The sequence below is a fragment of the Balaenoptera ricei genome, chromosome 5 (assembly GCF_028023285.1).
Source record: "Balaenoptera ricei isolate mBalRic1 chromosome 5, mBalRic1.hap2, whole genome shotgun sequence".
Classification (NCBI taxonomy): Eukaryota; Metazoa; Chordata; class Mammalia; order Artiodactyla; family Balaenopteridae; genus Balaenoptera; species Balaenoptera ricei.
In genome coordinates this window covers 76,832,608-76,859,266 of record NC_082643.1, presented here as the reverse complement: position 1 = coordinate 76,859,266, position 26,659 = coordinate 76,832,608, and the positions used below count along the sequence as shown (strand labels likewise).

Sequence of the window (26,659 nt, the reverse complement as noted above, 5' to 3'; positions counted from 1 at the left end):
GGGCGGCCACTGCTAGCCTGCGGCAGCGCGGGCTCCCCCGGGACGCGTGCGCCCGGCTCGCCGCGCGTCTCCCAGGTGCGGCCCGACCCGCTCGCCCCTCCGCAGCCGGCGCGGCGCGGGGACGTGCGGGGCGGCTGCCCGAGTCCCTCTCCCAGTCGCGTCGTGGGCAGGGAGGGAGACACCCAGTGCTCACTCTCGGTTATTTTTAGTTGGTGGCTGACACCCCCGCCCCGGAGGGGGTGGGTGGAGCGGGCAGAGGAGGTGGGGAGGAGGGAGCTCCTGGCGCCTCCGCGCTCGCTCCCGCGGGGACTCACGGCGCGGCCGAGCCGGGCGGCGCTGGGAACAGCTGCGGCGGCGTCCTCGGCGGCAGCGCGGCTCTCCTCCGGGACCTGCTCCGCGCGGGGGAGGGGCGGGCAGGGGAGGAGAGCAGGCGGGCGGGCGGGCGGGAAGGGGCGGGGAGCGCGCTCCTGCGGCGTCGGCGGCGGCGGCGTCGGCGGCGGCCGTCCTCATCCCGGCGACCCAGCGCTTGAGTGGACGCGGGGCTTCGCAAATGGCTTGTGCGGCTCTCGGTCTGGAAGCTCTTCAGCCCCTGCAGCCTGAGCCGCCCCCCGAGCCCGCCTTCTCCGAGGCGCAGAAGTGGATCGAGGTAGGTGCCCGCGGCTGGCGGGGGCCTTTGCAGGGGCAGCCCGGAGCCACCGACCCGCACACACACGACAGGTCCAGCCTCGCCTCCCCCCACTTTCTTTTGCCAGCTGCTCCGGCACCCGTCAGGCACCCGTCAGGGCCTCGAGCGAGCTGCGACCCCCTGACGCTTTGGCACTGGCGTCTCGGGTGAGAATGGGCGCGAAGGGGGGACACTGCGGTCTAGCTGTGCATGTGGGGGGCAGGAAGCGGTCCCCTGAGCCTCCATCCCTCCTGCCCGCCAGCCGCGCAAATCTCAGCTCCTGCCGCTTCCAGGCGCTGCCAAAGGAAGCGCAGTGCGAGCAGAAGCGCCGCAAAGCCTCATTATGCGCGAGCCCCCAGAGTCCTTGCCGACGCAGCATGTCGGGGTCCTGCTCCCAGTCCTACCTCCGCCGGTTGGCTCTCCCTCCCCGCCCTTCCGGAGCGGAGTTGTGCGTGTCTCTACGGAAGCGCATACCCACCGGAGCCTCTGGCTGTATTCCTGGCACCGGGTCAGGTGTGAGGCTGGCACAGCGCAGAGGGCCGGGGAGCCGGCAAGACCCACCTGCGAATGCGCCATCCGCAGAGACGTTGCCCAGCCATTGGCAGCTCCCACTCCATCGCAGAGGCGGTGGAACGGGCTCCCAGGTGCTGGGTACCCGGCCCCGTTGGCATATTTCACTTCTTAAATGACTCGGTGGCAGGCCAGGGAAATCACTGGAGCCCTCGGCTCAGTCCAGGAAGCGCTCGCTGGGCGATCCTGATTCTCGATGTTTATCTGTAGATGCAGCTTGGTGGCCCTGCGCTCCCGAAATGAAGTGTCTGCGGGGGTCAGGACGCTAGAAGGGTGTGAGCAGGGAAAGGTGACCCATTATGATACGTGCAGTGAGCCTCTGTTTTGCGGCTGGCGGCCTTTCTTGAGGCTTACTGGAAGGCGAATTTGACCCTCTTTTCCTCAGGGACAGGCAGCTCTCCCTCCCTGGTAGTTCAAAGGAAGAAATGTACCGCTAAGTCATGATCCAGCAATGGTGAAGCCTGTTAGTACTCAGAGTGTCACTTAGTGACACCCTTGATGCTGCTGGGGTAACAGAGCTACGATGGTACAGATTTAAATCTGCTGAGATGCCTGGGGAAGCCACCCTCACTTAATGCTGCTCTAATGCTCCAGCCACAGGCCTGCACCTTACAGGGTTAACCTGCTTCATACAAGCAAGAGTGTCAGGCAGAGTTTAGAAAGATCTATTTAAAAATAGTGTTAAAGAAACAGAAGAATAAACTCGAGGCTCTATTGCTAAAAGCCCCAGTCGTGTCTCTCATAATTTGATGGCTAATGAGCAGATGAGAAAAAGACCTTGGCTTTTTATTTGTGAGATGTGGCTGGCATGCCTTGGGCTGTGACAGGTGCTTTCTCTGTGCTGCATACTTGGGCTCGCAGGACATACAGGAAGCATTTGTAGTCACTGGCTTGGTTGAGAGTTGGAGAGCTGTGTTTTTCAAGTTCTTGAACTTTAAAATTCTCAGGAGAGATTTTGGATGTGGATGGTGATGAGGGGAGGGTATAAGAGCAGAGCACTTGCGGTTCTTGAAGGCAAGCGGTTTATTCCCCATTTCCTTAATTGTAAGTAACACGGGCATACATACTATACTTTAAAAAAAAATGTATTGTGGGATAAGTTACACACAGGAAAGTGCACACATCTTAAGTGCACACCTCCATGAATTTTCACCTAGGTATATAGTACTCTAGCCTCCACTTAGATTATGATCTAAAACATCTTCTTCAGCCCAGGTCACAGTCTGTTTTTAAGTGGTGGTATATTTCAAGCTAAATATTATGCAGTGCAGAATATCAGCTTTTGTCCTGGTTCCACAGGCTTAAAAACAAGAAGGGCTTCCTTAAGAAAGCAGAGCCCCATTGGGCCCTATAGACAGTTGGGCATTGTTCTTGATGCTTTACCAGATCTACCAATTTGAGAATGTGAAAGCCGTAACGGGCAGTGCGTGGCTATAGGACGAAGCAGCCGTGGCGCTGTGCGTGTGCATTATTGAAGGGGCCTATCTCCTTTCAATCTCGGAGTTGGGTTTCACGGAAAGGAGAGCTTCCCCCTCCTAGGCTGTATAAAAAGGTGTTTGCTCCGGGGAGAGACAGAGACTGTCCCTCTTGCTTCCCGGAGATTCCTCTTGAAATGTAAATGCCGCGTCTGCAAACCGGGGGAACCCAGGAGCAGTAACAGATGGTTCTGCACGCAGTTGCCCAGTGAACAAAGATTCCTCGGCTAATATAGCAATAATGTAGTACTTAGTGCGAGCCTGAGTTCCCAGGGGGACTGTTATCTCGAGGCAATTGCATCTCCTTTAGGGGCCCGGTTGTCTTCGGCAACATCCTCATTGGTAGGGCTTTGTTTTTCACTTTTGTTCAGTTGGTGATTAAATTTCCCACAGACTTTTTTTTTTTTTTCCTTTTTCTTTTGAGTAGTCAGGAATTTCACCCTTTCAGAAAAATGTTCCCTTGGGTGCAGCAGGTTAATAAACAAACTTTGCAGTTTTTCTCTCCTCTTCAGTCACTGGTCTTCCTTGAGTCATGGATTGGTGAGAAAACTGTTCATTCTTAATAAAGGCTCAGGGAACAAGCTCCAGGAGATAACTTGTTAGTGAGGAGTTTCTCTCGGCCTGCAGTCTTGGCTATTTGAGGGCTGTGTTACTGGGCAGGAAACGGTGGCCTGGGAACCGTGCCCCCATCTCACCCCACCCCCAGCTTCTGCCTTGGCTGGCAGAGGTGAAAGCCCTGACGGAGGTCACAGGCCAGGTGGGAACAGTTCCATAACACTTCCAGCGACTTTTTATAGCCGTCCGAGCAGGCTACGTGTCTTAATGTGGCTTTGGGGAGACTCCTGAAGGAAACAGCAAACTTCACGTATTAACTCTGGCTACCAGCAGGCAGGGGCCTAATTTCCTTCCACATTCCTTCTCTAGAAGGCCTTCCAAAGCAAAGGGGCAGTGAGTGCAGCACAGCGGTTAGAGGTCAGGCTTTGGGGCTGGGCAGCCTGGGTTGGAATCCCAGGTGTATTGCCTTCTAGCTGTGTGACATTGGACAGGCTGTGTTTCCTCTCCTTTTGGTCCTAAATAGTTTCTTCGAAAGCTAGCGCTAGTCGTTAGCAGCAACAAAAATAACAGAGATATTGTTCAAAGCATCTGTAAAACAGGGGTACTAATAGTAGCTTACCTACCTGGAAGGAGTGCTGTGAGAATGAAATAAGTTAATACATTTAAGATGCTTAGAACAGTACGCAGCATTTAGGAAGTGCCGCTTAAGTAGTGGCCATTATTATTATTACCATTATATTACTACTGCTATTAATATCACTACTACCATAACTACTATAGTACTGCTACTATTACCACTGCTATCTTTATTAATACTGTTATTGCTATTATTGTTTTTGTTTCTATTGTTGTTAATAACAACTACAGCTGATTTTGGAAGAAAATCTTCAGAACCCTGAGTTTTTTAGTGTAAAAAATATAATTCAGTTGTCTACTGACCTAATTCTATTGTCTTAGCTTATTAGCTCCAGATACCTGGACTATAGGTGTTGTGTGTTATTCTGACTTGAGTTAAAAGAGATTTAGGCATCAGAGGAAAACCAGTAATACCAACTGATAAGATAGTCCATTAAGGTTTAGAAAATTATTCCTCAATACTGTGATGACTATTTAAGTTTAACGCATAGTCTTTGTTAACCAAACTCCAAGGAGAATGCTCAATTCCTCTCTTCTTGCAGACAATCCAACATTAAATCGTTAAACAAATGGTGGTTGTCTGAATATACAACTCCAGTGTAGCAGTGTTTTGTTCATTGACGTTGTGTCAACTCCCCCTAGAAGAAGAATAAGTCACCCGTTTATTTTCCTTCCTCCTTCCTCCCTTCTCTTTCCTCTTTCCCTCCCCCCCCCCCCGCCCCCCTGTGATGGTAGTTATTGAGTTACAAGACTATGTTAGCAGGTAGATAATTCTAATTTTCTTGGTCTCCCCCCTCCCCTTTGCTTCTCCACCCGCAAGAGTATTTATCTGTTCTAATCTGTAGTTCTTCTCTGCAATGCCAAACACTTTCTGGAGAAACAGATGTCGCTTCAACTCAGTTTCAGTTGTGATTTGGAGCAAGTTGCCAGGCCTTTAGGGAGGGGTTGGAAATTTCAACCCAACTCAGCCTTACTTCTCAACTTGAGACGTTTCTGGACTCCTTTAACTTTAATCATACCATGCCTGTGGGGCTTGGTGCTGCATATAATCTCATTTGTGACCTAATCCATATTTCACATGAGTGGGAACTAGTACTGGGAGGGATCAGTTCATCATTTTGGGTCATCTCCCCCTGCTCACATAGAATTGTTTTCTTATTCAACTGGGACCTGCTTTTGAAGATGAAAAGCACCGAGGGTACCTTAGCTCTCCAAGACTGAAAGCTGTTGTATTGTTTGGCAGTTGGGAGAATTTATCTGTAGCCTTTGAGAGATATGTAGCATTTGGTGGCCAGTAACATACGACATTTGCGATGTAATGATGAATGAACATATGCCATAAGTTATATAGTCATTCTAATTCTCCTCCTCTGTCAGGACTTGATGACTCTTACATCATTTTACTACAACAAAGATTTAACTTTGCATATGGTTCTCTACTCTGCATGGAGAGCTAGGGAAGAGGAAGAAAGACTTTTCTGGCTAGCTCAAGAAAGGAGTGGTGGTCTGAATAGATATGGAAATGAGAGCAGGCAGCATCATTCTCACAATGACATTTAAATAGTCTGGCTTGTTTGTATACAAGGGCTGCTATGACACAATGCTGTCACGTGGTAGGAGAACAGTGAGGTCCCACAGATTTGGGGAAAGGGGAAGTGGAGTGGGAGGTGGAGCTGGCTCTTCTGGCCCCAGCATCTCCCTGGAAACCAAGTTTGCATCAGGCAAGCTCCAAATGAGCAGACTGAGCTCTGGCCACCAAGAGGGGGGTAGAGTGGGGTGTGTGTCCCCAGCAACTGGATCTCTGGGTCCCCGGCTCTCTATTGATGGATGACAATGGAGCCATGATGTGGACATCTGGCCGGTGATTCTGTGAGTGGCAGTTGGTGCTAGGTGGGACCAGGCAGCTCCTGGAAATTGGCCTGGAAACTTCTCTTTTTGCTTTGGACTATCCTGAAACCTAAAAGTGTCATAGCTAGGGGTAACATGATAATGATAAGGATGGTGATGAAACCAGTGCTCATGATGATAATAGCTGATATTTATTGAGTACTTACTATGTGTCAGGCACAGGGTGAAAAACTCATTAATCCCTTATAAATAAGTAATGTTATTATCCCCATTTACAGGTGAGAAAATATCTTCCCCAAAGTCACAAGTAAGTGGCAAAACTAGGACTTTAATCGAAAGCATCCTTGCTTAACTTCTACAAATATATGTACCCAGATATCCAAAATTTATAGCTGAAGACACTGTGGCTTCCAGGAATTAGGAGACTTGCTCAGGGTCACCTAGTCAGGAAGTACTGGTTAGAGTCAGGATTCGAAACCCAGGCTGTCTAACTTGGAAGCCCTTGTTATCTTTTTTTTTTTTTTAATTTTTATTGAAATATAGTTTGATTTACAATGTTGTATTTGTTTCAGGTGTACAGTAAAGTGATTCAGTTATACATATATATATATAAACATATATATATATATATATTTTTTACATCCTCTTCCATTATAGGTTTTTACAAGATATTGAGTATAGTTCCCTGTGCTATGCAGTAGGTCCTTGTTGGTTATCTATTTTAAACATAGTAGTGTGTATATTTTCATCCCAAACTCCTAATTTATCCCTCTCCCCCCCTCCCTTTTGGTAACCATAAGTTTGTTTTCTATGTCTGTGAGTCTATTTCTGTTTTGTAAATAAGTTCATTTGTATCCTTTTATTAGATTCCACATATAAGCGGTATCATATGATATTTGTCTTTCTCTGACTTACTTCACTTAGTATGATAATCTCTAGGTCCATCCATGTTGCTGCAAATGGCATTATTTCATTCTTTTTTATGGCTGAGTAATATTCCATTGTATATATGCACCACATCTTCTTTATCTGTTCATCTGTTGATGGACATTTAGGTTGCTTCCATGTCTTGACTATCGTAAACTGTGCTTCTATGAACATTGGGGTGCATGTATCTTTTTGAATTATGTTTTTCTCCAGATATATATCCAGGAGTCGGATTGCAGGATCATATCCCTTATAGTGCTTCCTACATTTAGGACCATGTGTGAAAATTCCTGTAGGGACTGAGCTTTCTGTCCCTCTGACTGTGCAGAGGTTCCCCCCACCCCTGCCTTTTTTCTGAGCCATGATGTGGCTTTCAGAAGCTATGGCTCCCTAGTTTGTTTTTCTTTACAGTTTGTACCTTTCTGCTGCCAAGACTGAGGGGCTGTCCTCCCTGGGACAGACCTTACATTGGGTGAGGGAGGGGCGGGACACCAGGTAGGTGGTGCTCGCCAGGCCCTCAGGCAAGAGGAATCAGGCTCTGCGCCTTTGCTGACTGCCTTCACACCTCACTTTGCTAAGGCGGAACTGGGCAATGGCATTGTCTGTAGTTCAGGGTTGCTGGAATCCGGTTTCTGTCTCCTGTTGTTACAGCTCCCAGTCACTCCATTTATTAGGGCAAATGGCCAATAAGTAAGTAGTTAGTTTAAAAAATTTTTAAAAAGCTTGCTGATTCCTTAACGTATGATTACTTAAGAGGACAGATATTCTAGAATATTTTATGTTTATGATATTAGGGACTGTGGCTCTCTTGTTACAGTTTTACCTCCAGTGGCTGTTCCATATGGGGGTGCATAATTGCATCGTCCATGTGTGCTTTAGCATTTTCTAATGGAGAAGTTGAGTAGGTGTATTATTCCATACTTTACCTTCCCCAGAGAGTTTGAGTAAAGACCTACTACCTGTGTGATCTGTCTTGTGCTCCAAAACACAAAAGGCTGTGGGTGCAAAGGGCCATCTCTTCCCCATGCTGATGTGTTTAAGCGCTGTCGGCACATCTGTCTGAGGCCTTTACCACAGCTCCTTCACTCTTACCTGAGAGTTCTCCTGTTTGGACAGGAGCTCACCTGGGAACAGTTTTGTTGTTGAGTTCAGCCAAGAGGCAGGTCCTTCCAAGAGAGGAGATTGGCGGCCTCTCCTGCAGGTATCCCGGTCCCATCCTGAAGAACTGAAGGGTCTAAACAAAGTAGCTCTGTGACTTCTGGGAATCTTGGCTGTGGTCAGCATCCCTGTCACCTACATTCCAGTCTAACCCTAGTCATTTCAGCCTTTATTTTCATGGTTAAGGACTGAATTGCTTAACACTGGTTGATTTTTTTTTTTTTTTAATGTGTAAAAGCATCCAACAGTTTTCTACTTTAATAGCGATATCGAAACTTTTTTTTTTTTAACATTGGTGGATTTTTGACTAAACTACTTTCATTGGAGCTAGATTTTTTTATGTTTTTGAAGCCCAGTTCACTCTTCTGTGATTTAGAAAACTGTGCAATACAATTGTATACTATTTCCCCTCATTTGTTCCTAAGAATGTGTGTGTGTTTACTTTTGAAGCAAAGGAAAGGTATCAGATAGGATCTTTTTGTGAGGGGAGGGTAGAGTGGGAAAAAGGAGGACTTCAGTGCAGTCAAATGAGGAAAGGAAAGGATAATAGAACTTTATTTTTAAGTAATTGAGAAATATAAAAATAGCCTAAATTAGAGGGTTACTAGAAGATACAGGAAAAAAAATAGTCCTTGAAAAAAAGTAGTCCTTATAAAAAGAATGATGGAATATTGGAAAGACTTCTTCCTGGACACAGGGAGATGTTATATCTCTCTTTGCAAGGAAGAATGATGTCATGGAGTTCAGCTCTGTTGTGGTAAAATTCCATGTTTGCAGTGTTGAAAACAGTATTCCCAAAGAGATGTCCTCGTGTAGCTAACCCTGATGGGGTGGCCATCGAATCTCAGGGAATTATCTTTGGCATAAGGGGAAAAAAACAAGGTGACGTAGTCATAAAACATGCACCTAAGGAATATCTTGGCTGACACCTTTTCTCACTAAACTTATGCTATCAGCAAAACTGTATCCTTTTATTTATGCTGGGACCTTAAGGATAGAATATTGGTTAGGCTGAGAAAGCTCCATGTTTCCACGGCTCTGCATCCTGACTGTGACAGTTACAGCCATTGTAGGAGGCAGCTCGGCTTCCTGGTCAACCTTAGAAGTTAGGAATGTACCCCACCCTTCTATTCCTAAATAGCCCATTAGGAGACCATGTAAGAATAGACCTACACTTGTTTTTGTTTTTTATAAAGGTCAAGGGCAGAAGGGCTTTTAAAAATTTTTACATCCCAATACTGTTATAAAAAAGTCCTCAGCCTTATTTTTTACCAAGTGGGGCACTAAGTGAGGAATTGAAGTTATTTATTGTGGAGTAGACGGCTCTCTTTTCCTCTCCTAAGAAATATTTTAAAAAATGATATTCAAACAATTATTTTATTATAATGGGAAACTGAATGAAGGCTAGGATAGGCTCAGTCAAATGGTTTAAGATATGAAAATAATTATTTGGGATGCTTGGCTGTCACTCACTTATAAGTTCACTTCAGTGTAAACACTAAAAATAAGCATTAACGGTGAAAATAAGCATTAATGTGTGAAAGTGTTTTAAACAAACTTTAAAATTCATTTCCTGTAAAGTGTTAACTAAGCTCCAACCATATACCAGGCATAGTGCTGGGAACCAAGATTAGGTGGTGAACAAAATAAACATGATTCCTGCCCACAGGAAATGCACAATGTAGTTGTGGTGTGTGGGGGGTAGAGCTTAAACAATAAATTCATAATAACAAATTGGGATAATTGCTATGACGACAAAGAATGGGGGACTTAAGAGAAGAAGACTTTAGGCAGACAAGGACTCATAGTGAAAGTAATATTTAAGCTGAGATCAGCGAAGGGTGCTGAGCAAGGGAATTAGATTGATGCTAATTTATTGAGATAAGAGCTTGTGTGTACACACAACACATGCTTTTATGCTCTTACAGTTTTCCAGGTGTGTTGAAGGTGTGTATGTAGGGGAGGGGGCGGAGAAGGGAGCTGAGTCAGAAATTCTCAAATATTCTTGCCGGCCACTCAGAGTGGGGTTTGCATGATGGTCTACATACCGCTTAGGACCAAGACACAATAAATCAAGAGACCCTCTTCTAGGAGATATGGCAGAGAGGACTTTGGGATTTACATTTGAGCTTGGACTCTCGGATTAAAATTCTTGCACAGAATAGGGGCTGTAGACGCTGCACTCCACTCTGAAGTGAGAAGGGGCTGCAAGAAACCTGCCTACTTTTCAGTGAGTAAGCAGAGCAATTTTGTGTGAGACTTCGGGTGGTGACCCACAGATGTCCTCTGATTTGGGAACTTGTCTCCCAAATTCCTCTGAAAGAAGGTGCTTTATAAACTAATAAAGTCACATGTCATCTGGGAGCCCCAGAAATTGTAAACTCTGTGACTTAGGTTTCTTTTACCACTAGATCCCCTTCCTCATGGTCCAACATGGCTGCTAGAGATTCATCATCACGTCACCTTTCCAGGAAGCAAGATGGAGGAAGGGAAAATGAAGAGTGCATCTTTTCCTTATAAGACTTTTAGAAAAGTCTTCCTGACACTTCTGGTTCCATTTTACTGCCCAGAATTTCAGTAACATAGCCGCTCCTGATTGCAGGGGAGGGTGTAATGTTTCCAGGTAATAATCTGGGTTCTATTCCTTAGGAGAAAGGGGAGAATGGTGGTTGAGGTAGGGGAACCCTGGAGTGCCCCTTCTCCACTTCTCCAGGGACAAATCCTTCCAGACAGGGCTTAAATATGACTGCCTCTGAGGCAGACTCCCTGATTCCTTTAAGCCCACTAATCCTTCTCTGTGCACACCTGACATTTAGAATTCACCTCTATTAGAACATTGTCATATTTCATTGTAATGAATATATGGTTGCTTGGGATCTGCCTACTTTGATAAACCCCACAGCTCTTGTGGCCAAGGTCTGGGTTCTTAGTGATCGTCCCAGTCCTCTTCAGTTTATTCACTTTGCTCCCCATTAGGGCCTCAGAGCCATATTCCCCATTGCCCGAGAGATTTCTCAGTGAGCTTGTGCCCAGCTACGATTGCCTGATTGGCACTTGGACTCTGCCGTGGCAGAGAAAATAGACTCTGTTGCTGCCCTGACAGGAAGCAAATTTTTTTTTTTTTTTTAAAAGACTGATTTAAAAAAGCAGTTTACCCAATAGTTGCCTGGAGACAGTCAGTGATTGGACACTTGGAAAGTGATTCCACTCTTGGCTCTTAGGTAGGTGATATCAGTTGAAGGAATTATTTAGGAGGCCACCCTTCCCCTCAGGTTGGACTGGTGCAGGGCTCACTGCACTTGGCATTTCTGTCTGCAGGGCTGGAGAGCAAAATCTCCTTTCTTTAAATAAACATGCTCCCCAGCATTCTGCCCCGGGACTCTCACCTCCTCTTTCTCTCCCCACCTCAACCAATCAGTCAGGCTCCTCTCTCTCCCCTGTTGTAGGATCTAGCTAAAGAAAAAGCACGTAGGAATTTTATTGTAGTGGTCATCTGTATGAGTTCTTATTAGATAGGTATTTTTAAAAGGACAATACCCCGTAAAAACTAATGACCAGCAGCTGGTATTAATAAGGGACTATGGCTATGACCATTCATTGTCATGACCCAATGGAAACACTGAGAAATGGCATCCTCTCTGCCTTTCCTACAGAAAATTAAAAAAGGAGCTTGTGGAGCTGAATGTTATCAACCAACAGATGTGGTTGCCGCCTGTTTCCTCAGGAACCTTGCAAGATGTCATAAATAGGAGGGGTGGGTGACAAGTGGAAGCCTGATTCATCATGTTGCAAGAGTTGACGGAATGTGATAATGTAGTGATAAGGTAGCTAGTTCAGTGACAAATAAAAATAATAATAGTTAACACACTTCTAGAGCACTTATCATGTGGCATTGCTAGTCTAGGTGCTTGAGTTACTATATAATGTAATGTGCCCAGCAGATAAGGTGCTTCTGAGGTAAGCACCATTTTATGCCCATTTTATCAATACATGACGGGAAAACTGGAGTACAGAAATGTTAATTGATTTGCCTGAAGTCACATAGTTAATAAGTGGCAGAGCTGGGATTTGAATCCAGGCAGTTTTGTTCCAGAGCTTGAGCTTGGGCTGGTGACTGCTATGCTCTAGAAGTAAAAGCAAAACTTCTAAAAGGATCATGATCCCAACTATCTAAGCAAGCAGGTGACCTGCCCTCCCTCTGGCTTCCTCTTTCCCTCAGCAGCTGTTTAGTGGGCATCTTCTGTGTGCATGGTACTGTTAGTTGCTAGGAAACAGTTCCATCTCTGTGATTCCTGAGCACATTCTGTGAAACTGGAGCCCTTTCATTGCTTTTCAAAAGATAAATTTTGGCAGGCGAATGGTTACGACTATGCTGAAAAACCATTACAGGAGCAGAATAAACCATAGCCGATGGGTGGAACTATTTTTACTTCCTTTCTCTTCACCAGTCTCTTTCCCTCTGGTTGAGACCTGGCTCCCCATCTGTGTTCAAGTAGTCCTGGAACAGAAATTATTACTAACAGGAGGAAGAAAAGCATGTGTAGTTAGTGTGTGTTCCTGCTGGCTGCTCTACATTTGTCATCCTACTTAGTCCTTGTGTAACACATATCTGTTGCCCACCGAACCAGTTCAAAGGTCTTTACTGTGCCTGTTCCAGTAAGTTTTAGTCATGTTAAGACTGGCAGGCAAGTTGGTCAGGACTCTGATCCGATGTGGCTCCACGGCCGTTAAATGATGCCCCTCGCAATGGTACTTCTCTTGGCTCACACATCTGGTACCTCCTGGTCGCAGCTCCACTCTCAGACCCCTTACCCGGCATGGACCCCTGGTGTTCTGAGCAAATACGGTTGGCTCTGCTATAATTTATGTTTCCGTAGTGTGAATTATCGCATATGCAGTTGAGAAGTAGGGTGTGATGCTTTTAAGATGCAAGTTGCAGTGGTTTGTGTGAGATTTTTCTTAGCACCTTAGTATTTTGCATCACCAATTAGCAGTAATTGAAAGCAAAGGAGGCTGTGGAAGTGAAGGGGGGGGGCGATGGCACCTTGTTCTTGCTCTGGGCTCCATTTGGCTTTGCACTTATTAAAAAGTCTGATTTATCTTATCTCCATAACGCAGCAGCTTCAGTCTTTCCTCACATGCTTTCCATACTGCACCCTTGCCCCACCCCACCTTTTTGGTAAAATTCCCACATTTATTCTATAATAGGATATAGAAAACATCTTTTTATCTGTGCTAGTAATTCTCAGTTTCTTATTGTTTTTGTTAGTGTTCTGGTTACAAAGTTGAATGGGATTTGAGCCTTCTGCCCCAACTCTAAATTTTCCATAAGCCCTGTTATATTTTAGTGTTTGATTTTGCAAAATATGAGGTTTTTGGTTGTTTGTCTTACTTTGGGACATTATTGATTCATTTTTAGGAATGTGCGTTGTTGTTTTATAGTAGAAATACTTGGATCTTAATGTCTTGTGCAGAATTACTGCCTCTCACTCACAGGCTCACACACACACAGATGTATAAAACAACAGCTGGAAGATTCCTGATGCTGGAATTGAGGATCTTGGGTCCTAAGGAAACATTTTTAGGAACTTCACATTTCCTATCTACTGTCAGATGACCTTGGACAACATTCCTCAGAGAAGCTCCTACTGATTTTGGAGAGGTAGTGCATTTTTCTTCCTGAGGCATTTTTCTTTAGGATTTTATGCCTTGGTAGTACTTAAAGCAGCGTCCTTCTCCCCAAGGGAACCTATGAGAATTATTTGTTGTGGGTGAGAAGCTCTTGGAAATGAGGCGAGTTGGAAATGAGGAAACTGAGACTTGAGGGTAAGTGTAGGTGGTTTGTCCGGAGGGTTGTTGGCTTCTAGGCTGTGACTCGTGTGGCCTTCCTGAGCCAGTATATACATATTGGCAACCTGTCTCAGTTTGGGACGTTATTCGTTCATTCATTATATATTTACTGAGCATATCCTAAGAACTCAGGAGTAGATGAGACAAACATGGTGCCTGCCCTTGTGAAGTTACACTCTTCCAGGAGAGACAGACCCTGAACACAGAGTTGTGTGTGTGTGTGATGCACGTTCAGAAAGGGAAGAGCAGGTTGTGTGGACATGGAGAGGGTTGGGCCTCCTTTGGTCTGTGGGGCCTCAGGCAGCCTCTCTGAAGAAGTGCTGTCTAAGCTGAGGCCCAAAGGATGAGCAGGGACTGGCCAGACAAAAGAGAGCAGGAAACGGTGTTCCAGGTGGAGGCTGAGGGATGTGTGAAGACTCCAAAGAAAGAGTTGGAGGAGCCCAGTGAGGTGGGTGTGTCAGGGCGAGGGAGGTGCGGGATGAAGCTGGAAGGCGGGGTGGAGGGAGGGCTGCTCAGCCTGGTGCAGGCGGTAGGAGTCCTCAGGGCTGCCTGGCCTTGGCCTGGGGCCATGGCTGGCTCTCTCTTGGACGACAGGGATCAGATTTTCTCCACACTTCCTCAAATTATCATAGTTCATGATAATAATTTATGAGGGCTTGGGACTTCCCTGGTGGCGCAGTGGTTAAGAATCCGCCTGCCAATGCAGGGGACACGGGTTCTAGCCCCGGTCCGGGAAGATCCCACATGCTGCGGAGCAACTAAGCCCTGTGCACCACAACTACTGAGCCTGAGCTCTAGAGCCCGCGAGCCACAACTACTGAGCCCACGTGCCACAACAACTGAGGCCTGCGCGCCTAGAGCCCGTGCTCTGCAACACGAGAAGCCACCGCAATGAGAAGCCCGTGCACCGCAATGAAGAGTAGCCCTGGCTCGCCGCAACTAGAGAAAGCCCGCGTGCAGCAACGAAGACCCAACGCAGCCAAAAATAAATAAATTAAATAAATAAATAAATAAATAAAAACAATTTATGAGGGCGTATCGCCTATGGCCCTATTCTAAGCATTTAACTTCTCAACCATCGTGTGAGCTAGGTGCAAACTCTTATTACTCCCATTTTACAGAGAAATAAGTAAATAGTCGAAAGTCACACAGTCATTAGGTGGTGGAGCTGATCTTCAAACCCAGGCAGTCTGGCTGCTTTACCTCTGCTAGTAACCACCATGCTGTGTGATGTGATACAGGCTCGTCACCAAGGGCAACCTTGAAGGATATTGGTGAGGGGGGGCAGTAGTGAAGAGGTGGGGTGGGGTGGAGATGGGGATGATGCCCCAGGATGCTGGAGGCCCGTGTTGGCTTTAGAAATGTTTTCAGTATTTTTAAAGAAACTCCCCAAATGAATCTCTTTACCCAATACACTGCTTGACAGTTGCTGCTACCTGGAAAGGAGAGTGATTTTATCCAGATGAGACCCTAGGCATCTCTCTAACCCTACATTCTAATGCATATGTGGTCTTGGTTCCCAAGTGGCCTGATGGACCCTGGGGTTGCTCTGACATAATAAACCACTGAATTTTAACTTGCATCAAGAGTTGTGAATTGTATAATGTGTTAAAAATTTTTTTTTCTTATTCATTTGGCTTTTATTTGAGTGTGTTTAGTAATTTTTTTCATTCAAACATTCTTTTGTGTGTTTTAGTTAGTATTCTGATGGTTGCAACAAACAGAAATCCAACCTAAACTGGCTTTAGAAAAAAGATGGTGTATTGGCCTATTGATAGTCTGGAGGTAGAGTCCTACTTCAGATGAGGCTGACTCAGCAGCTCAATGGTATCAGTAAGGACAAGGATTCTCTCAGCCTTTCAACTGTGCTGTACATTGCATGGCTTTATGCTCTGGCTTTATGTAATGTATCCTTGCCTGCCCTACACCATTCCAGAAAGTCCAGGCTTTTCCATTTGAGGACTTGGCGGGACAAGAGCAATTCCAGTCCTCATATTCTCTTTACACCCTCTGGCCAGAGAAAGGAGACACAGCCCTCTTTCATGATCACCAGGGGAGTGGATGAGTGGGTTAGCTGAAGTCAATCGGGGTCCACCCTTGTCCATCCCTACCACTGGCTGCTACCCAACAGTGAAGTGGTGAATTCCCTAAAGGAAAACCTAGGGGAAGTAGATGATGATGAGATCACCAATAAACGTTACCAGTATTTTAATTAAAATGCGATAATATATAGGAATGCATACGTGGGTGGCAAGAATATAGAGAAAAACAAGGAAATAGTTAAAAAACTGAGAACAGTGGCTATTTCTTGGAGGTGAGTTTGGGATTATAATCTAAGATTGGTTAAAAAAGGCATTAATAGATTGTTTCATTCCTATTTTTAGAAGATTAGAAAAGGGTCAGTTTTAGAGATATCACCAAGTGTCAGGTGCCCAACCCAGCACTTAAGTGGTTCTACTAGGTGTAAAAGTGTGATTGAGTGAATCAGATTGATTTTGAAGTGTTGATTAAAAAGTAATATAACTCACACAACTTAATAGCAAAACTACAAACAATCTGATTAAAAAATAGGCAGAGGAACTAAATAGACTTTTTTCCAAAGAGGACATACAGATGGCCAACAAGTACATGAAAAGGTGCTCAACATCACTAAACATCAGGGAAATGCAAATCAAAACCACAATGAGATATCACCTCACACTTGTTAGAATGGCTATCCTCAAAAAGACGATAAATAACAAGTGTTGGTGAGGACGTGTAGAAGAGGGAACCCTTATGCACTGTGGGTGAGCATGTAAATTGGTGCAGCAACTATGGAAAACAGTATGGTGGTTCCTCAAAAAATAAAAAATAGAGCTACCATATGATTCAGCAATTCCACTTCTGGGTATTTTTCCAAAGAGAACAAAAACACTAATTCAAAAAGATATATGTATCTGTATATTCATCACAGCATTATTTACAATAGCCAAGGTATGGAAACAACATAAGTGTCCATCAACAGATGAATGGATAAAGAAGATGCCATATATATACACACACACAGTTGAATGCTACTTAGCCATAAGAATGGAGATCTCACCATTTGTGACAACATGAATGGATCTTGAAGGCATTATGCTAAGTGAAATAAGTCAGACAGAGAAAGACAAATATTGTATGATCTCACTTATATGTGGAATCTTTAAAGAAAAGTTGAACTTGTGAAAACAGAGAGTAGAAAAGTGGTTGCCAGGAGGTGAGGGTGGGGGAAATAGGAGGAGGTTAGCAAAAGGGTACAAACTTTCAGGCATGAGATGAATAAAGTCTGAAGATCTAATGTATAACATGGTGACTGTAGTTGATAATACTGTGTAATTGAAATTTGCTAAGAGAGTAGAACTTAATGTTCTCACCAAAAAAAAAAAAAAAAATCACATATATATGTGTGTATATATATACACACATATATATAAAAACAAATATATAAATAAATATGTGAGGTAACGGAATGTGTTAACTAACTAGGTGGGAGGAATCCTTTCACAATATATATACATATATGTATCAAATCATCACAACATACATTTTAAATATCTTATAATTTTATTTTGTCAATTATATTTCAATAAAACTGAAAAAAATAACATAAAAAGGTCCAAACTGGGTACTTCAATTCTCCTTTTTTCTCAATATATATTGACCTTTTTACTGTATTATAAAAGAGCAGCTTTTAAAAAATGTTAGAAATGAAAGTATCCAATACCAGAATCTGATTTGTTTTCCCCATTAAATTTCGTATTCCTCAGGTAAGGATTATTTTGTGGAGCCTGAAGCCTAGAAATAGCAAAACCACACAGTTGCTGTTTGCTGGAGAATGCTCGGCCCTGTGCCTGTGCACTCCCCAGGCATGTGGGTCTTCTAAAAGTGGGTACGGCGGCTGTCGCCCACTGATCCTCTGGCTGAGTGGCCCAGATTGGCACAGCGCAGCTGGATCCTATGCAGAGCCTATACGGCAAAGAGGAGGGTAAAAATAAAAACCGGTTGGACAGTTTAGGCGGAGTCAGGGTACTTGAAAGCTCACTGGTCGCTTTGCTAGTCCTTGGTCAGATTTTCACTTTTTATTTTAAGGGATAGTAGTGGTTACAGGGACAGTTTCCTAGGTTTCTTAAATGGTAAAATAATTTCATAAAGCACAGCAAAACACAGTCTAAGGTGCTTTTTTCTATATGTAGAAAATATGTTTTTTGAGTTTAGAATATTTTGCGTATAACGTGAGTTTCTTATTTATCCCACTATTCAACATTCAAGTCTTTAATAAAACTTTTTTTCCAAAGGCATCTCTTTAATGGAATTACTCTCTGAAATAAGACCTCTCTCTCTTTGATAATAGAGTGAAATGAGCTTGTCATTATAGGGTTTTTTAAAAAATAGTTTTCTTTGTTATAAAAAGAAAGAGTAACAGTGTTTAAGTATGGTGTCAATTATCTAATGAGAATAGTTTTTCAATCCTGTCATTTTTTGGATTTTGAAATTTCTGTTTTAAAGTACGGATTTGCTAATTTTTGAAGCTCTGGTCCTTATTAGTGGAAATTTTGAGATTTTTATTTTTGGCATTTGACCAATATATTTTGTTAAAGTGCAAAAGCAAATTCTGTGTCACATTTTCCTCAGTTACTGATAGCTTTGAAGCATGTGACAATTTTTTTCCTCCTGAATGCTTTGTGTCTTTTAATGTAAGCATCTGTGATCTGTAGATTGAAAATTAAATCCCCAAATGGACTTTGCCTTGCAATAGCAATATAGAAGAATATTAAATATTGATATTTAAAATACATGGAGATATATGGAGAATGTGAGTATAAATTATTTTTAAAATAAAATTTAAAAAATATCTCAAAATACCCTGTTGGAGACACATTTCTGAAAAAACGTCTTTTTAATGCAATGTTTATATCATTAATGCTAGTTTGGAATAAGAGTTCTAAGAATTTTCTTACATCTCATTTATTAAGTTACTCATTATTTTAAAATCTACTAAGAGACTAATAATGCCTATGGATATCTTTTGGCAGTGATAGACATATTCTAGAATTAGATAGTGGTGATGTTTGCCCATTTATTTATAGTACTTAGTGGAAATACTAAAATATTCTGAATTATACATCTAAAAGAGTGAGTTTTATGTTAAAAAACCTATTAAGAGCTCAATGTTGTTATAACTATTCTCAAGATGTATAAAAAACACGTGAAATTAAGGTATATATTAAGCAACTCTTGGTACAGCAGTGCAGTGTGACACACCACCCACCAAAACTCACAGTGGCAGATAGCAATCTTTTTTGGCTCATGGTTCCAAGGGTCTGCTGGAGCAGTTCTGCTTCAAGCTCTGGGTTGGCTGCACTTGGGTCAAGACTGTGGGTTGGGTTCAGATCTGCTTCATGTGTGTTTGTTCTCCTTGGACCAGAGGCTACCTGGGAGATGTCTTCATGGCAAATGAATGACAGGTGCACCAGAGCCCAGCCAAATCATGAAATGGATTTAAATTCTCCACTTGCATCACATCTACTCACATTCCACTGCCAAAGCAAGTGATGTGGCCAAGTCAGTGGGACAGGGAAAGACATTTTGCTCACAGTAGGAGAGGAGGGGAGCGAATATTCTTCAAACAATACTCCAGTCTATCACAAAGTGTTTGTGGTTCCTCCTAGCCACAAAGGGAGAAGAGAACATTTCTCCCTGGGTAGGGATCAGTATCTTTGAGGAGATGGGCATTGGGTTGAGTCTTGATAAATGAGCAAGTGTTGTCAGTTGGATGGGGAAGGTAAGGGTGAGGAGAGATGAGAGCAAGGGTTGGAGAAGGGCCTTCTAGATCATGAGAGCAGCTTGAGCAGAGAGATGGAGATTTGCAGGAGCAGGGTATGTTTAGGAAGCAGCAGGGCCAGAGTATAGCATTTGGAAAGGCCTGCTGGGAGAAAAGACTGGGTCCTATCAATGAAGACCTTGTGCACCATGCCTTAGGGTTTGGTGTTGGAACTTAAGGGGCTGGGCTGTGGAATCAGACAGCCTGAGTTCAAAACTTCTCCCTTCCATTTACTAGCTCTGTGACTGTGGGGAACTTACTTAGCATCTCTGTGCCTCAGTTCATCGTCTGTAAAATGGTAAGAGTATTCTCAGTGTCTGCCTCATGAACTGTTAGGATCAAAAAGTGAACACACAGAAGGCCCCTATAAAAGTACTTGACATATATCAAGTGCTTAATAGGTGTTGACAGCTATTAGTATTTTTATTTTTTAAAAATTTATTTTATTTATTTATTTTTTTTGCACCAGGTCTGAGTTGCTGCAGGCAGGCTCTTTAGTTTCGGCCGGTGGGCTCCTTAGTTGCAGCTCGCAGGCCTGTATGTCCCAGGAACCTTTCTTATCCATCATACCTTCTCACTGTTATACAATCAATGTCTCCCCTCCTCCTCTCTCAAAGCCATCTAATACGTTCAAGTCTTTCCCATCTTCAAATACAGAACAAAACAAATCCTACTGAAACCTTATGTTCCTCTCTCCCTGCTATTTACAGCTGTCTCCTTTCGTTGCTGTCAAGCACCATGAAATAATAATCTACACTCCCTCTCCCAGCTTATACACCTCCCACCAAGCCTTAAATCACTGCAGTCACTCAAAGCAATTCACACTGTCCTCTTTCAGCCAAAGGACCCTGCTTCTTAAACATTCCTGAGTGTCTCATAGGCTCCTCCAATAACACACTCAAACCTGAACTCATCCTCTTTCTCCTCACATCACTCCTCTTCCTATGTTCCCTATCTCAGGAAATCAAGCCACCCAGTTGATCAAGACATAAATTTGGGAGTCACTCTCAATTTCTCTGTTTCTCTCGCCTCCCCCATCCATTCAGTCACTAAATCTCATCAATGTTATATCCTTAATGTCTCTCACATTCATTCCCACTTTGCTGCCATCATCACCTCTGGCTTCCCTGCTTCAGTACTGACCACCATAATCATTCTCTTCCTTGCCACCAAGGTCATCTTCCCAAAACATAATGTAATTATGTCCCTTCCTTACTTTTGGTTATTCCTCATTGTTTAAAGATAAAATCTAAACTCCATTTAAAAATACTAGTAGCTGGGACTTCCCTGGCGGCGCAGTGGTTAAGAATCTGCCTTCCAATACAGGGGACAGGGGTTTGATCCCTGGTCAGGGAACTAGATCCCACATGCATGCCACAACTAAGCGTTCTCATGCCACAACTAAGGAACCCACGAGCCACAACCAAGAAGCCACAGACTTCACAGGATTCCATGTCTGCCACATTGTATTCCTTAAGAATGGGTCACTAAGTATAACCCACACTCAAGAGGAGGAGAATTAGATTTCACTTTTCAAAAAAAATTTTTTTATTGGAGGACAGTTGGTTTACAATGTTGTGTTAGTTTCAGGTGTACAACAAAGTGAATCAGTTATACATATACATATATCCACTTTTTAAAGATTCTTTTCCCATGTAGGCCATTACAGAGTATTGAGTAGAGTTCCCTGTGCTATACAGCAGGTTCTTACTAGTTATCTATTTTATATATAGTAGTGTGTATATGTCAGTCCCACTTTTTGAAGGGAGGAGCATCAAAGAATTTTAAACCACCACAAGTGGCTACAGAATCAACAGAAAAGCAGATTACTTTTAACTGTAATTGATCATGTATCATGCTTTATATATAAGGGATTCAGTAGTAGATATTCTGACATACAATCATTTGTCCTAATCTAGTCTATTTGGATAAACGGTGAATTTAAGATGTTCTCCTAGATGTATTTTCCAAAATGGATCTAGTCTTTTAAACTGTAAAAGTGTAAACAATAACAACAACAGATAATACAGGAATAAAATAGCCTCTGAGCCCAGAATCTCACCTGATACAGATAATCACTGGTAATATGGACCATTTATACCTAAACCCATCTTGCTCAAAATTTTGCTTGATTCTGGAGCTTTTTGTTCCAACAAAATCTTACAGAGATTTGGGGTTTTCTCAAATTTTATTTTTTTAAATAATTACTGCCTCCCTGTTAGTGGAGAGCTTGAGCTCAGCAGTTCTCAGCTCTGGCTGCACATTAGAATCACTTGGGAGCTTTTGATTTAAAATGATCTGGATCAGGGCCTGGGCACTGTTATTGCATAAAAGTTTCCCCCGAGTGATTCCAACGTGCAGCCAGGGTGGAGAACCCAGCAGATGACAAAACAAGCGAGAGTAAGTTGCACAGGGCAACATCGGCAGATGTAAGATTTAAAACACATTTTAATGATTATTTCTTTGGGGGGGTGTGAAGGGATGTGCTCCAGGGAATATAGTTTTAGTTTCTGCCAATAACATCATTCCTAGTTCATATAATGGAATAAAATATCAGTATTTCATGGTATTTCATGGATTCTAAAGAAGAGTATGAAATTCCAGATACCTGAGCACATTTGACAACAGTTTCTTTTAGGAGAATCTTCCTGTTTTCTGCATCAAATCACAGACATCCCAGAGTGTAAGCTCATATTGTAGTTACTGTCTTTTGTGTGAATACATTCATTTATTAAATAAAACATTCTTTTTTTAAAAAATGTATTTATTATTTATTTATTTATTTTTGGCTGTGTTGGGTCTTTGTTGCTGCACGTGGGCTTTCTCTAGTTGCAGCGAGCGGGGGCTGCTCTTCATTGCAATGCGCGGGCTTCTCATTGCGGTGCCTTCTCTTGTTGTGGAGCACGGGCTCTAGGCGCGCGGGCTTCAGTAGTTGCGGCACGCAGGCTCAATAGTTGTGGCTCACGGGCTCTAGAGCGCAGGCTCAGTAGTTGTGGCGCACGGGCTTAGTTGCTCCGTGGCATGTGGGATCTTCCCGGACCAGGGCTCGAACCCGTGTCCCCTGCATTGGCAGGCGGATTCTTAACCACTGCACCACCAGGGAAGTCCTAAATGAAACATTCTTGAACACCTACAACGTGCCAGGTACTGCCAGGCACTGAATGCCCAAGGAAGAATAAGACAGAGATTCTTGCTTCAAATGAGTGACTCTTTATCTCAGTGTAGGAGATAAACAGGCATACAAATACGAGGAGGCAAAGGTAAGAAAAGTTTACGAACCGTTATTAAAACAGCACAGCAGCAACCAGTCAGAATAACCCAGTTGCAGTGGCGCCAGCCACAGGTAGTCGGTTCAGTGCATACTGGCTGCCCTTAGTGTAGGTAACACAAAATATAATATTTTAAATACCCAAAGAGAAACGTAAACACAAGACACAATATATAATATTTTAAATACCCAAAGAGAAACGTAAACACAAAACACAATATATAGTATTTTAAATACCCAAAGAGAAACGTAAACACAAAACACAATATATAGTATTTTAAATACCCAAAGAGAAACGTAAACACAAAACACAATATATAGTATTTTAAATACCCAAAGAGAAACGTAAACACAAAACACAATATATACTATTTTAAATACCCAAAGAGAAACGTAAACACAAAACACAATATATACTATTTTAAATACCCAAAGAGAAACGTAAACACAAAACACAATATATAGTATTTTAAATACCCAAAGAGAAACGTAAACACAAAACACAATATATAGTATTTTAAATACCCAAAGAGAAACGTAAACACAAAACACAATATATAGTATTTTAAATACCCAAAGAGAAACGTAAACACAAAACACAATATATAGTATTTTAAATACCCAAAGAGAAACGTAAACACAAAACACAATATATACTATTTTAAATACCCAAAGAGAAACGTAAACACAAAACACAATATATACTATTTTAAATACCCAAAGAGAAACGTAAACACAAAACACAATATATACTATTTTAAATACCCAAAGAGAAACGTAAACACAAAACACAATATATAATATTTTAAATACCCAAAGAGAAATGTAAACAAGGTAACACAAAATATAATATTTTAAATACCCAAAGAGAAACGTAAACAAGAGGGAGCAGAGAGAAAGGAACACTTTTATAATTCCGCATTCATGTTTCCCTCATAGAGGGAAGAGAATCAGTCTGGTTGGCTGCATCCATTCTTCACGCCGTCCAGTACGCACCCTTTGCCAGGTGAATGCAGTCCTTCTTACCAAAAAGGTGGCGTCTGTTTCCTTACTCCTGGATCAGGGAAGGCCTTTTGACTTGCTTTGCCAAATAGAATGTGGCAGAAGTAATGATGTGCCAGTTCCAAGCTTAGGCTGTAAAATGCCTCGAGTAACTCTGCTTGTTCTTGCTCCTCTGCCATCGCTATGACGTGATGCCCAAGACAGCCTGCAGGAGGATGCGAGACCACGGACAGAGCCAAGTTGCCCCAGTTGTCCCAGACGCGGGCAGCCTAGACACGGCCAGCCAGCCAACACCTATATCAGGGTTCCTCAACAGAGGCACTGTTGACCTATGGAGCTGGGTAATTCTTTGCTCTGGGGATGGCCATTTTAGGGTGTTTAGCATCTTCCTGGGCCTCTACCCACTAGATTCCTGTAGCATCCAATTCCCTACAGTTGTGACAAGCAAAAAAGTCTCCAGACACGCCAAAGAGAAAACTGCCCCTGATTGAGAACCACTGCCCTAGACTTATGAGGTGGTCCAGCCAAGATCAGCAGAACTACCTAGATGCTGACCCCAGATGCATGAGCAATAAATGCTTATTGTTGTTTGCTGTTGAAGTTTGTGGCTGTTTGTTATGTAGCATTATTGTGGACTAGGTAGCTAATACAATGAGTGAAAACGTGGAAACGTGAAAATGGGAGGTTGAACTGGACAATAGCAAGTAGTCCAGTGTGTGCAAGCATGAAGAATGGGTTTGTAGGTAGAATGGGGTTAGTATGAGGTACAGACAAGACTGAAAAGCTAGGTTAGGGGCTGTATCCATGGAGACTTTAGGTGCCTTGGTATGAATTGTGAACATGATTATTCATGGGCAAGGGAGAACTGTCAGAAGTTTTATGTGTGTATTTACCATTTATTTATAGCAGAGAGAACAGTATAATCAGTCTGTACTTTAGGCAGCAATAGGGAGGGGGAATTGGAGGCAGGAGGGAAGGTTTTGCTGTAGTTCAAGTGATTGGTGCAGAAGACCTGAATTAGGGAATAATTGTAGGTTTGAAAAGGAGAGGATGGTTGCCGGAGACATTTGGGTGTAAAATCGATACAGTTTTGGAATCTCTACATTTCTGCCTTTGCACATTTGGTTTCCTCAATGTGAAATATCCCCTTTCCTCTGGGCATTCTCTACTCCAGCGGTCCTCAACCTTTTTGGTACCAGGGATGGGTTTCGTGGAAGACAATTTTTCCACAGACAGTGGTGGAGGGTGGGGGCTCGGGGGATGGTTCAGGCGGTGATGCGAGCGATGGGGTAGCGGCAGATGCAGCTGTGCTCGCTGGGCTGCTGCTCACCTCCTGCTGTGCGGCCTGGTTCCTAACAGGCCGCGGGCCGGTACCGGTCCGTGGGCCCGGGGTTGGGGACCCTTGCTCTAACTAATCTTCAGAACTCAGCTCAACACTCAAGAAAGTCTTTCTGGTGATGTCTTCCATGTCTCGTGAAGGTAGCGCCCTTACAGCTCTTACCACTGTTTTTTCCCCTCCATAAGACTGTGTTAATCTTTTTAGCATTGAATTTTCCATCTTCTAACAAATCAGTTGTAAGTCTGTCTCTTGAATATTATCAACTGCTAATTCCCTTATTAAGCACCTACTCTGTGTTTGGCTTGGTGGTGTAGGTGCTTGGGAGACAGCTGTGAACTGGAGAGGTGTATGCTTTCCTGGAGCTTATGATCTGTCTAGGGGAGCAACACAGATAAACAGGCAATCACAGTACATGCTATGATGAGGGGAGTAAGAGAGGGCATGGGCGGCGGGGGGAACCCTTAACCTGGAACAGACGGTGCTAGTGAAGGCCTCTCGGAGGAAAGAAAGCAAAGGTAGGATTTGGTAATGAGGAGCGAAAGCCAGGAAATTGTGGGTTTTATGGCCCTGGATTGAGAGGAAACACAGCACATCTGGAGACAGAAGAAAACTCAGAAAAGCTTGATTATGAAGGACCTTGTAAATTATGATCAGAGCTGTGCTGGGGAAAATCACACTGATTGATTTTTCATCCTGGCTGCACATCAGAACCACCTAATGGAGCTTTTAATAATACAGATACCTGAGTCTCACTTCAAACCTACTGAATCATCATGACCAGAGTATGTGGCTTGTATGTGTATGTATATATTTAAAGCTCCATGGGTAGTGCTGGTGTCTGGCCAGGCTTGAGAACTGTAGGCCTACAGTGGAGAGGAAGGACTGGAGGGAAGGGCAAGATTGGGTCAGGGACACCAGGGAGGCATCAAGTAATCTAGGTGGGTGATAATGGTTTGAGTGGGCTTGGAGAAAACGTGTAGAGTAAGAGATATTTAGGAGTTAAAATCAATAGAACTTAAGATTGATTGGTTGTAGGGGGATGGAGGAGTATGGTTCAAGGAAGACTCCCAGGTCTCTGACATGATCATGTAGAGGTAGGTAATATGCTTCACTGATTTAGGAAATGTCGGAGGAACAGGTTTCACGAAGATAAGGCTTTTAGTTTTAGTTGCGTTTGAGATGCTCAGTGGAACCTCCACGTAGGATTGTCTGCTAGATAATTGGTTATAAGAGTGTGGAGTTCAGGAGAAATTACTAGCCTGGAGATGAAAGAACTGTAGATCATTACTGTGTGATGATCTACATCACTGGAGCCTATGACAGTAGGTGAAATTGACCAGGGAGTGTGTGAGAAGGAAAAAGGGAACTGGAAAGAACTACAACATTTAAGAGATGAGTAGAAGAGGAACTTACTGAAAAACTAAGATCGGGAAGACAACTTAGTTGGTGGACAACTAAGAGAGTGGGGTCTTGGAAGCTAATGGAAGGTAAGTTTTTAAGAAGGAAGGGGTGAACACAATTGTCA

At 43.4% G+C, this 26,659-nt stretch overlaps 1 protein-coding gene across 18 annotated transcripts in view; it reads left to right on the top strand.

Annotated features, from left to right (window-relative positions):
• The first annotated feature begins 457 nt into the window (after positions 1-457).
• Positions 458-26,659, top strand: part of LIMCH1 (LIM and calponin homology domains 1) — a 345,391-nt gene continuing 319,189 nt past the window's right edge. For 17 of the 18 annotated variants that reach the window (XM_059923105.1, XM_059923102.1, XM_059923103.1 and 14 more), the window contains exon 1: positions 458-646. In XM_059923105.1, coding sequence (XP_059779088.1) covers positions 551-646 — 96 coding nt within the window. In that variant the 5' untranslated portion in view covers positions 458-550. The remainder of the gene's footprint in view (positions 647-26,659) is intronic. The other variant, XM_059923099.1, reaches the window with a different exon arrangement.